The 12,250-nt window shown below is 59.3% G+C and overlaps 3 protein-coding genes and 1 non-coding gene across 4 annotated transcripts; 2 read left to right on the top strand and 2 right to left on the bottom strand.

The window, feature by feature from the left end:
- Positions 1-28: 28 nt before the first annotated feature.
- On the bottom strand, positions 29-5,060 carry SCP_0501030 (hypothetical protein; the record flags this gene model as incomplete). Its single annotated transcript, XM_027758170.1, has 7 exons — positions 29-205; positions 260-466; positions 524-646; positions 714-832; positions 899-3,488; positions 3,540-4,184; positions 4,809-5,060. 7 exons carry the CDS (start codon positions 5,058-5,060, stop codon positions 29-31), a joined length of 4,113 nt encoding a protein of 1,370 aa, XP_027613971.1.
- A 268-nt stretch (positions 5,061-5,328) lies between these two features.
- SCP_0501040 (hypothetical protein) lies at positions 5,329-7,887 on the top strand (the record flags this gene model as incomplete). Its single annotated transcript, XM_027758171.1, has 8 exons — positions 5,329-5,857; positions 5,903-5,977; positions 6,034-6,385; positions 6,433-6,598; positions 6,910-6,915; positions 6,969-7,008; positions 7,059-7,723; positions 7,774-7,887. 8 exons carry the CDS (start codon positions 5,329-5,331, stop codon positions 7,885-7,887), a joined length of 1,947 nt encoding a protein of 648 aa, XP_027613972.1.
- A 428-nt stretch (positions 7,888-8,315) lies between these two features.
- Positions 8,316-8,420, top strand: SCP_t0501050. Its single transcript has 2 exons — positions 8,316-8,353; positions 8,385-8,420. It is a non-coding gene; the product is annotated as a tRNA-Lys (tRNA).
- Positions 8,421-11,234: 2,814 nt separating this feature from the next.
- On the bottom strand, positions 11,235-11,825 carry SCP_0501060 (hypothetical protein; the record flags this gene model as incomplete). Its single annotated transcript, XM_027758172.1, has 1 exon — positions 11,235-11,825. One exon carries the CDS (start codon positions 11,823-11,825, stop codon positions 11,235-11,237), a length of 591 nt encoding a protein of 196 aa, XP_027613973.1.
- Between the last annotated feature and the right edge of the window lie 425 nt (positions 11,826-12,250).

Below are 12,250 nucleotides of genomic sequence, written 5' to 3' on the forward strand. Positions count from 1 at the left end.
AGGTATAGCTAGCGCCAAATAGCCGCGGCTATGGCTTGCGTCTACCCAGGAGCGACCCTGGCTCGAAATCGATAGAGGAACTGCTATAATCAAGTTTTTGCGGGACGTTGACGAGGGGTTGTGCGGGGCGCTGGCCGGGACGCGTCGCCACCCGGGACAGCCCAGCGGAAGACAGCACGTTGCGTTCTTGGTACAAGACATATGACTGACAGAGCTCGTCAGCGACATAAAGCAGGGTGAAAATTGAAGAGGGACACACCCGGGCGACGAGGATCTTCTCGACCCACTTCCTGCCCTCGCTCTCGCCGCAGGAGAAGATGTGCACGTAGTCCGCGGTGTTCTCGAAGAACGACAGGCTGTCCGTGGACTTGATCGCAAACACGTACTGCTTCGGCGCCTTGTGCGGCCGCGCGAAGATGTACGCGTCAAAGTTGTTCAGCGAGCAGAGGAACGTCTGGTCCTTGCCCTGCCAAAGACTAGTCAGACGAATGCACGCCCAGCGCAACATGGGGACACGGCTTACGGTGTCGCGCTTGGAGAGCCAGAGGCTGTGTTCACGGAGCTCCAGCCATCGCTTCTGCCACTTGCCACGCTTGTACTCGTGCTGCACGTAACCGCTGCACACCGGCGAGCTAGAGGGGACAGCCTGCGGCATAGGCAACGCATGTAAGCGAACTCGCCCTGGGTGCTGACACGACAGAGACAGTACACACCGATCGACTGAGCATATTCGCCCACACCGTCCTCTTGATGACCAAAAAATTGACAGTCCTGTCGGTATTCCAAGAACCACACACGTCCGAGAGCAGCTCAAAATTCCGCACAGGCCGCTCTGCACCAGCACAAGCATCATCAGCTCACCGGTTAACAACGCCAAAGAAAAAGGAAAAAAACCCACCCATGCCAAAATCCTGCGACACCTCCCACACCATCCACCCACTCCCACTCCCGCCCTGCTCCAGCCCGCCCTGCGCGTCCACCACCTGCATCACGTCCCCCGCCGTCGTCGCCGCCCCAATCTCCACCAAGCAAAACCGCTGCATGTTCCCCACAAATATCCGCTGCTGCCACACCGCAGGCGCCTTCGCCTGGTACGGCGGCGGCTGCGAGTAGCTCCCCGCCGCAGCGTGGCCCGGCACGAACCCCGCGGGAAGCGGCGGGGCCGGCTGCTGCTGCTGTGCGTCCGCAGATGACGGCTTGCGCGCACGCGAGCGGTCGCGCTCGCCCGGGTGGCGGTCGGGGCTCGCCCTGCGCGACGGCGCGCGCAGCGAGCGCGCCCTGTCGACGCCGGCCCCGCTCGGTTCGTCGAGCCGCGGGCTGGAGGGCGGGAGCGTCGGCACGGCGGGCATCGGCTCCTGCGGGACGGGCACGCGGGTGCGCGCGACGCTCCTGCTGCGGCCGACGGAGCCAGAGGCGGAACCCGAGCCAGAGTTGGCGTACGCGCGTGCGTCCGCGGCGGGCGTCGCGGAGCGGTGGAAGGAGCGGGAGGGGCGGAGGCTATTGCTGCGCCCGCGGGCGTCTTCGCCCGAGGACTCTGTCGCGACGCGCGAGGGCTGGCGCTGCAGCAGCGCGAGGTCCGCGTTCTGGCCGTAGCTCTGGCTGGAGGAGATGCTCGTGTCCGGCGGGAAGTCCGGGGGCGCGAGCGCCTTGGGGTGGAGGTCGACGGAGGGCCGCTTGCGGGTGAGCGCGGCGGGGAGGACGGAGCGCGCCTGGAGGCCCATGAGCTTCTTCGTGAGCTCGCCGACGGCGATGGGCGAGGAGGCGTTCCCCGGGAGCGTCTTCGTCCGGGGTCTGTTGGCAGAGCGCGCGGGGTAAGCTGGCGGCGGCGGTACCGGCGCTGGCACCGGCACCGGCGCAGGTGCAGGTGCGGGTGCGGGTGCGGGGGCAGATTTGAAGCTCGGGCTCGGGGGCATGGGCGGCGGCGGCTGGGGCGCCTCGCGCACATGCCGCGCCGGGCGCACCTGGCGCCGCTGGTCGATCTCGTCGCGCACCTGCCGGCGGATGGTGCGCTGCGCCTTGAGTGCAGAGGGGATCTGCTGCGCGAGCGGCACGTCGTCCTCGTGGGAGGGGGGCGCGGGGCGGTGGCGCGACGGCGTCGCCGAGCGCGAGGGACGGCGCGAGAGGTCGTCCCCGCCAAAGTCGAGCGCGGTGACGAAGTCGTCCGAGCTCTCATCTCCGTCCCCATCTCCCTCATCCTCCTCCTCCTCGTCATCTTCCGTCTCGCTCGGCGTAGACAGCGACGGCGTCGCACGCGGATTGCGCCCGTCGTCGCCATCGCGTCCATCGCGTCCGCCCGCGCCGCCAAAGCCGTTCCCGCCAGTATGGCCATTGCCGTTACCGTAGCCGTTACCGTAGCCATTGCCATAATACCCATTCGACCGTCCATTCCCGTAGCTCCCAGAGCTGCCCCCATAGTATCTACCTCCCCCATTCGTCTCTCCGCGCCGCGCGCCGCCCTCGCCCCCATCCACCGGCTCCCCGCTCTCAGATCCCTCCGCGGGACCCTCGACCGACCTGATCGAGTACCGCGAGCCCGTAGAGGACGAGGACGAGCGCCGGCTAAAGCGCGTCATCTTCGCCCTCGCGTCGTCCTCCCAGAACTCCGCCGCCGCAGCGCGCGCGGGGAACGGCGGCCACGCGTACCCAAAGTCCGCCCCGAGCGCGTCGCCGTAGTCGCAGTCGGACGACGCGGCGGAGCTGCTGCTGCGCGAGTGGCTGCCCAGTGCCGGGCGCGCGAGCGCGCGGACCGTGTCCGCCGAGGTGCCCGGCTCCGCGACGAGCTTCGCGAGGCGCGTCGGGTCGAGCGCGGGGGAGGGCGTCCTGGCGAGCGCGGAGAGCGCGTGGGCGTAGCTGTAGTCGAGCGAGGCGAAGAGGTCTTCTTCGAGCACGCGCGTGTAGCGCGGGGGCGGCGGGGACGGGAGGTCGCCGTCGATCGTCAGGAAGTCGTTGGTCGAGCTGGGGGATGGGGGGCACAGCGAGGGGGGCGGGGCGACAGTGCCAGAGGGTGGGGAAACGGTACGGGAGGGCGGGGAGATAGTGCCAGAATGCGGGAAAACAGCATCAGAGACAGTACCAGAGAGTGCGTACGCCGCATCAGAGGGCGGGGAGACAGTACCAGAGAGCGCGTAGACCGCATCTCTGGACGGGGAGACAGAGGACGAGGAGACACTACCAGAGGGGAGGAACACCACATCTCTACAAGGGGAAACAGCGCCCGATGGACCGGGCTGGGACCGGACAGTAGCAAAAGGCACGTCCGCCGCCACCGACTCACAAGACCGTGTACTCGCGACGCTGCTCGTCTCAGCCGCGTCCCCCTCAGGCCCAACCTCCAGCTGCACATCGACCATCATCCGCGAATCCCGAATGACACTCAGCTCCGTCGGCCGCCGCATATGCCGCCGCCGCTTCGTCTCCAGCACGGGCGCAGGCTCAGGCTCCGCCCACGGCTCCGCGGGGAGCTGCGCGCCGACGCGTCCGCGGGGGACCTACGTCCGCTCAATCAACACCTGAGCACACGACCATGCGCGCGTACGTACCTTGGGGACCACGACGTGGGACTGCGCGAGCGTGTTGAGGGACGGGAGGGACGGGCGCGGGCGGAACGCGGGGCGGGTGTGCGCCGACTGCGCTTGGCCGGAGGACTTGGGGCGGACGAGCTCGGCCGGGCGGGGGAGGACCGGCGACGCGAGCGGCGAGCGCAGGGGCGACACCGGCGCGGCGTCCGAGAAATCGAGCGGGGGGAGCCGCGGGCTGCGCTCCGACGGCGCGGGCGACAGGTTCGCGAACGGGTCCGAGTCCAGCAGGTCGGGCGGCGGCGAGTGGCGGCGTGTCGTCCCGAGTTCGAGCAGCGGGAGGTCGGGGAGGGACGACACTGAGCCGAAGCGCGACGACGACGAGGAGGGGGAGGGGGACGCGGGTGAGAGCGTCGCCGCTGAGCTCGCGCGGGAGCGTGTGCGCGTGCGCGCGTGTGTGCGAGGGGACGGGGACGCGGGCCTCGCGGGGGAGTCTGGCGCGCTCGCGAGCTGCACCACCGTCGCGAAGAGCGACTGCACCGAGCGCCGTTTCTTCACCATCCTGCAGCGTGCACTAGTTCTGCGGGGGATCCGCTGCCTTTTACGCCGAGCACGCTCGGGGAATGGACGACGCGCTAGGGGCGAGCAGTAGCAGCAGCGATAGCGCTCCTGGGAAAGAGATGGCAATGCGTCAGATCTGCCTTCCCCGTCCGTTCCATCTCTGTGCCTCAAGAATGAAAATCCTAGGACGTCATGTGACGTCCCTCCCCCATCTGCCATCCGGAAGCAGAATTCCACCACCCCGAAACGCGCGATCTTTCTGCCTGGACCCGCGCGCATACGAGGGCAGAGAATGACTCATGAACGGGTCGCATCACGACGTCGTGCCCGCAACAGTCGGCGTCTCAACGAACTTCCCCAGTGAGAATGGGCCCGACTGGGGAACATACTCGCACCCGGTGGGTCGCTGCAGCATCGAAGGCGGGTCAGATGGGCCGACGCCTGCGAACGCCGGCACTCAACGCGCGAGAAGCTCGCAGAGACGTAATGGGGAAAAACGACGAGAAGGAGGTACGGACAAGTGGAGAGGACGGTACCTCGCCCTCGCTCGTCCTCTGTCTAGCAGCGGGGCAGTTCGCGTGGCAGAACGGTGGCAGACGCACTGTCCATGGGGCACACCACCCCCAGCTTCCTCGGCGAGGATAGCAATCAACGCGACCCTCGCAGGATATTCCCCACGGCCATGATGACATGACGCAAGCGGGGACGTAAAGGAGGAAAGTCAGCACTCACGCGCGAAGGACCATACGGGGAGCCCGCTGACAGAGACGGCGCGCTGCTGAAAGCACGCTTCTGGCCGGGACTTGCGACTGAGAGCGTTTTGAGGACGGATTGGCCGGAGAGAGAAGCGGAGAGGCCGAGGAGGAGAATATGGAGATGGAATGGGGAGGAGCACTCGAGATCTAGAACGGACGACTGCAGTCCGCGGTCGAAATCTGCGTCCGCGCGCAGAGACGCTGCTGCTGCTGCGGCTGCCAGAGCCATGCAAGCGAGGCGGATGCGGGTGATTGAAGGGGATATCGAGGGGATCAGAGGACCTGGCACCGTGGTCGTCGCCTGCCAACGCGGACGCTGGCAGTGCGCTCCTTATATAGCAGGCACCAGTCTCACACACCCACCCTTCTCTGCCACGGTCAGAGCTGCGGTGCTACTACAGCGACCGCGCTGCTCTGTCATCGTCTCCCGCGCGGCCAGCGGCGGTGTGCTCGCTGTCGCGCCCAGCGTCGCTCGCTGTCGGGGCCCCGGCCAACCAATGGGAGCGCGGCAGATGACGTCGACACGACCCCAAAATGCATATCCAAGAGCCGCCTCCGTGCTCTCCTCCAGCAGCCCAACCTCCGATCGTCTCCCTCTCCCTTTTCTGCCAGCTCAGGCGCGTCCGCTCGCCGGTTCTCGCCCGTGTCCATCCTTCCCTCCATCTGCACCTCTCACGCGCGCACACCCGCGAAGCTCACAACGCGCGGAGCGCCGGGGAACCGTTCCGCATACACGGACGCTACGTTTTCTGCATACAGGCCCGCAGGGTCCACAGATATGTTTCGACCTTGATAACGCGCGATGCATGCTGACTTGGCAGCAATTCACCTTACTCGTCCTCCGCGCCCCGCGTCCTCGTCTCACCTCGCCCACTCAAACGCGCAGTGCACGCGATCGCATGCCACGCAACATCGAAGACGCACACGCCCTCCGCCCGGCCGGACTGCAGATCACCAACGTGACGCATCATTCGCGCGCTCAACACACTAAAGAGACCGGATGGGTGACGGCAGGTGATGCAGAACGTGAGTGAACAAATATATATTGTGCACCAACTACTGCAGAGCCAGGATACTACGGCACGCCCATACCTCTCCCCGCGGCGCGGCTGCCCCGTCCCACACCGCAAAGCCACCCACGCGATCGTCCGTCAACGTCATCATCGTGGGTACTACACCCCGCCTTCAGTGTTGCGCCTCAGCGGACGCGAGCACGTCTCTCGACGTCCGCTCACTGTCGAGCACCGTCCAACGTTCCAGCCGCGGCACCAGCTCGTGGCACCCAGTCGAAGGGTCGAGCATGCAGACTCCAGAAGACCGCGAGTCAGCACCCGCACCGGCGATCTCCAGCAGCCACAGGGCGTACTTCACCACAGACAACCTACGTCCCTGCGCTCCACGTGTCCCCCGTCGTCCAGCTCCAACCCAAGCAATTTCCACTCAGAATGGGGTGTCCGCATTTTCTTTGCGCCTTCCGCTCCCCTTTAAACTACCCGCTTCGTACAAGCCCGCATATGTCTATCCGACGAAAGAAGCAGGCTGGTCGCGCCAGGCGTAGGTAGATAGGTCTTTGTTATCCCTACTTCCTCACTCCGGCTTAGGCTGCAGCGCTCGTACGAACTTGTACCAGTCATGGCAAACGAAACGTCGCAGATCGACTTCAATGCTGCATATGATATCCTCCCTGAACACCCCGGCTTCGGCTGCAGCGCACTTCCGTACGCTCATGAAGTTGCAGTACCAGTCATATCGGCCGACACGTCGCAGGTCCACTATCGCATATGATATCCTCCATGAACTTTGCCATCGTCCTTTGAGACTCAGAGTCATCGTCCCAAAGGCCCAGCGCGTGGACTGGTGCCAGGCGAGGGCGGAGATCTTCCGGCGAGCGGAAGGGTTCGGGATCAGCCGCTCCCTTGCGCATAGAACAAGCTCATGCGAGGGAGTTTACGGATGAAAGACGTGGAGGATATCGCAGGCGAAGTCGGCGATCTGCATGAAGTGCCTGCCGCGTGGTCCTGCGCAGTTTCCTCGGGATAGGGTGCGCGTTCTCGTGGTTGTTGTGACGTGATCGAAAGTGGCGGGTGAGTAACTTCGTACTATTGTAATGTGTGGTTTTTTGATTTTATTACTATAGCGTGCTGTGGACGACGCATCTAGTCCTCCACCTCTTGGCCGTGAGTTTTCCTTGCTCGTCAGTTAGACGGGGGCTAATACTTGGCGTCAGCGCACATCCTACGAACCGAGACCGTCGCTGCACTGTATGAAGCGCTCAACCGCTATCACTTCATTCGGGCATATTCCTTCTTTATTATGAGAGCGGTTGACTCCAAAGGTACTCAGGTTCGGGGTACGCTGGCCAGCGGCAAGACCACTCTGGCTGCACTGCTGTTCGGTCACATTCGTGCTGAGGAGCCGAACACGGTCGTGTGCTGGATTGGCTCGTGGCCGGAGTCTATCCGCTACGAGTATAACCGCTACCGAGGGTGGCTGCTGCAACGCAGGGGCTTCGTCGAAGATGGTGTTGTGATCATTGGCGAAGTGCAGAACACGTACTGGTACTCCGGGTTCTGGAACTCGATTCTGAAAGAAATCGGGCCAAGCTCTTGGATGCGCGTGATCCTGTTTGCGAGTTATGGTGACCCTCGATATCCGGACGCTCGGACGAACGTGCTCGCATCCCCCCCGGTTCGAAGAGTCACTTTGCAGCGCGCGAAGGTCGCCTTCAGCCGGTGGGGGCTCTTCCTCACACCCGGGGAGTACGAGGATTTTGCGAACACGCTCTGTGCACGTTCCCGCGTTGACGAGGATTTCATCAAAGCTGTGTTCGATGTCACCGCCGGCCACGTCGGGGCTCTCGCCGATATGTTTACCACTGCCCGTGCTTCACGTGTACGTATCCACATCTTGTTCAGGGAAGTTACCGAGCTAAAAATGCGTAGCAGTCGTACCGCGATCTCGGATCCTCTGGACGACTCTTCACGACGTCTATCGCTGGAGAATTTCAGCGCACGAGAGCTTCTCGTCTCGCAGAAACATCGCTCCAACAAGGTTGACCAATCTACCACGACCTGAAGAGCTGCAGGATGTGACGACCGCCCGCGTATTTCGCACTGTCCTGACGACGGGAGTTAACACCGAAGCGCGCTCCCATGGAAGAAGATCAGGATGCTCTCTGATGGTGCACTTCAGACGCGGCTGGCTGCACGCCGATGCCCCACTGATCGGTCATGCATTGGGTACACTAGAAGAAGTGTCCCGGTGCATGGACTCGATCATGCACAGTGTTGCTAAGAATGCGCTCCTCTGCCTCGAAGCAAACTTGTGCAATCTTCTCGTACGGTTGGAGCCCATGTGGACCTAACACAGCTAGACTGCCTTCGCCGGCAAGTGTAGCTATTCGAGATATTAATGTACTTTCGTTAGCACTTTACCGAACTACGCTCCAGCCGTATAAATATAATGATGTAGGGAGATTGAACAAGCCTGCCTAGCTCAATCGGATAGAGCGTCAGACTTTTAAAGCGCGGGGGTCGAACCCGCCAAAATTCCCATCTGAAGGCTGCGGGTTCGACCCCCGCGGTGGGCTAGTGATTTATTTTGTCTCTTGGAACTATCTCACTCATCATTTTTTGCTGTTGTCAACCTAGCTGTTTGCCAGTTTTGCAGCTCAACATTTTTTTTGGCTTCAAATTTATTTGTCTGCAAGGGCCCTATGATAGACATTGTACTAACATAGCTAACTAGTGAGGGAGCTGGTGAGGGGGTTGAAGTGAACATGATGCTTATGCATAGCTTGGGCTGGAGAGGCTGGAAGGGGGAGAGAAGTCACTAGTAGTGTGTGTAGTATAATAGGTATTGAAAAGGAGGGTGTGAAGTTGTACATGACCAGACCTTTGCGGCACTGTAATTATTTTCTTTTTATCCAGAGTCATTTCTTATTGTTATGACTCAGACTCCTATTATCACATTTTCTATTGTTATTTCTATTGAAGGCACTTTTCTATTATTTAGATTTTCTCACCTTCTTTAGTATATAAACCCTGGCAGTCCACTTGGACTTGCAGAGGAATTCTGTTGTGTTAGGGCTGGTGGTTTCCCAATCAGGAAACATATATTAGTCAGCACATAGGTATGTCGGAGAACATACTGGAATCTCCTAGAATTACTGTGTAGTATAAATATATGGCCCCAACCGCATGAGCTCCTCATGCGCTTGTGACCCATGGCCTAACAGCTGAGTGAGTAGTAGTGATCAACCTCACAATATGTTGTCCTAAAAGTATAGGACATTCTTCTCACCCCAGTAGTCACTAGTCGGTATATACTCAAGTTCATACTTATCTGAATACAGTGTTATTCAGGTATAGCATCCTAGGCATCAAGCAAGTCATAACTCAGTCATCTGTCAGTCGGTCATCTGTTTACTTGGCCACTTATTACTCGGTCATACTCTCTGTCTTAATACAAGACAGTCTTTCCGTCTTACTCACACACACACTCTTACACTTGATTACTACCAGGTAACCAAGCAATTACTACATTGAATACACTAAGGAATATTTCCCAACTTTGTTCAAGTCCAGTGACCTCAGGAGGATTTTGTTTTGAGTTGTGTTTTATCCAAGACACCATTCTCATCTGTCAATGCACTTCACAAGTTTTGGCCACTGACACTGGGAAAGCATCAACCCTTGACCTCCCTTGTGTGGGTCTGTCACCTTGTACATGCCAGTTATCGCCTGCATGCACTCAGTCTGGAAGAACCTGTGTCAGTATGGCATGGACGGTGAGTGTGCGTGCACACATCAAGAAGCATATCATGAGGGGATGTGTGGTTAGAGCTAGAGCAGGAGGCACGAGTGATGGCTGTGCATCTGCAACACTGTGCAGCTGTGATTTGCCCGCAAATTCACACACTGAAACCCGTGATTTACCCCCAAACTGTTTGCCTGGGATTTGTAGGGCTTAAGTGTGCACAAGCATAGGAGATGGGTGCTCCTGCTCGAGCTCACATATGTCAGGACTGTGTTTGCTGTGGTCATAGATGTACTATCTAAACATGCTTAGAATTAATGCTAGTACATGTATTCCAATAGCTGCATACCCTCAACAGTCAATTACTTTCCTAAAAAGAGCCCCACCACAGTTCCCATTGCTGTAAACCATGTACATATGGGCATGCATCTGGATATGCATTTTATAAGCATTTGCCACCAGTGCCTAAGCAGTGCCAAAGTCTCAACATTAATCCTGGGCTAATGTCAAAGACTGTGACTGCCCTTACAATGCCGTGGATGCAACCTCTTTACAGCCTAGAAACTACTGTACTCCAATGACCTTAGGTTCACAGGGTGTGACCTGTGACATGCCAACTTGCATTTTTTAACGGCCGCCATACCTGGTGCTCTTCAGGCTCATCGCTGTGGGGCGGGGTGTCGCGTCCTCGTCACGTGCTCCCAATTTTGTCCAGAGATGGTCTGGGAGAATTAGCACACACTCGGCCTGAGACTCGGCGGGCGACGCGTGGGCTGTACACGCGACGGCTACATCGAAACGACCACGCGGAAGGTTGCTCGCGTGTTGTACGCTGGGCTCACGATGCGGGGAGACGGTACGCGATGAGAGGTGTACACGGGAAGAGACGTGACGTAGCAGGAGCAGCGGCTCTAGCATACATGTCACATACTCGCGACTCTGTCCAGAAAGTTTAGGAGAATGCACACACGCCTTGCACAGTATGCTAGACTGCGACACAGTAGGTGTCGCTCCATGAGAAACATTGCGAGGCCCGCGCTTCAAGGGCGCTCTCGAGAATGGGTGCAGGGATCAAATTGCTCCGCGAGAAACAGTGAGCCCCATCGTGTGCAGGCATCGCTCCGATAGTGCAGCTCGCTGTCGCTCACAGTGAGATGAGGTGGGAGATCGTGACACTCGAGATGGTGAGGCAGGAGATGGTCACAGTGAGGTGAGGCGGGAGATTGTAAGGCTCGAGATGGTGAGGGGTCGCATCGCGAAAAACAGTGACGGCGCCCCCGCGCCTGGATCCCACATAGTGAGCTCGCCGTTGCTCACAGTGAGGTGAGGCTCGAACAGGCACCTCCGCCATGCCAAGGGGGGGGGACCAATCGGTCGACCAATTGGTCGGCTTCACTCCAGGAAACAAATCGGAACCCTAACCCTGAGTGCCAGGACCAATTTGGTCCTCGCGATCATGTGCGCTAAACTTAGGATGAAGAATCGGAACACAGCAAAAAAATACAGCCCATGCAGTGCGGATCTTCACCGGTGGAACAGCATACTTAGGTCATTAAATTTTGGTAGAGTAGACATGTAGTAAAGAGGAAAAAACTGCCACAACTTAAAGCGGTAGAATCAAAGAAACTAGGATCCCCGCGTGGACTCAGATAGCATGCAGCTCACTGTCGTGGTCGCTCGGGTCACTGCTGCTGCTGCTGCCGCCGCCGCCACTATCACTGCTGCCACTGTTGCTGCCACCGCTGCCACTGCTGTCACCGCCACCGTCGCCACCACCACCACTGCCGCTCAGTGAGCCCTCTCTGAGGCAATCAACACGCAGGTACCTGATGCTGTCCCGTTCGACCACCAGCTCCTTGCGATTCGGCTTCAGCACTAAGGCCCTGTAGAGCTCGAACAGAGCAGCAGGGCCATCCTTTTCATCGAAGATCTTCAAGCGCTTCTTGAGCAGCGTCGCGAAGGCGGCATATTCCATTGAAAGTGCCCCACCTGACTCACGCTTGAGCACGAGTTCGTCATACATCTTCCGGAGTGTCTCCAGGAAGATGTCCGGATTGAAGGTGGTGCCGCCCGTGAAGATACCCAATGGTTGGGGCCAGCTCGGTAAGTCTTCTTCAATAGTTTGGATCTGGCCCCCCACAGCCATCAGCTGGATCTTCGAGGGCCTCTGCTTGACGCCATCCGAGCAGTATGACCTCTTGTGATTGATCTCTGAACCTTCCAGGCCTGGATACATAATGACTTTGCAGCAGCTGCAGGTATTTGTCTTGCATTGAGTGGTAGTCTAGGAGCAGAGGAAGCATAGCAGTCAGTCGACGGCCTGACGTGGGCATCAAAGCTTGCGAGTACATGCCTTTTTAGTCTTGCCATTCTCGTCCCTCAATATCATGGGCACCGCATTACAGTGCCGCTTCCAGAAGCTTTCATTGTTGGTGTGCTTTGCTGGCGGTGCGACAACAAAATGTCAGTACAAATATGAGTGCAGGTCACTCACACGCACAGGTAAATTTCCCTGAAGCAAGATGCACCAAAAGCTTGGGCTCGATCTCGCCGAGCTTCTCCATGAGTGCACGTGGTGTCTTCCTGATGGTAGACTTTGCCTTCGACCGGTTGAGTGCTTCAAGCCGGAGATTGTAGTCATTTGCAGCGGTAACCCATTTC

The sequence above is a fragment of the Sparassis crispa genome, assembly GCF_003851025.1.
Source record: "Sparassis crispa DNA, contig_000004F, whole genome shotgun sequence".
Classification (NCBI taxonomy): Eukaryota; Fungi; Basidiomycota; class Agaricomycetes; order Polyporales; family Sparassidaceae; genus Sparassis; species Sparassis crispa.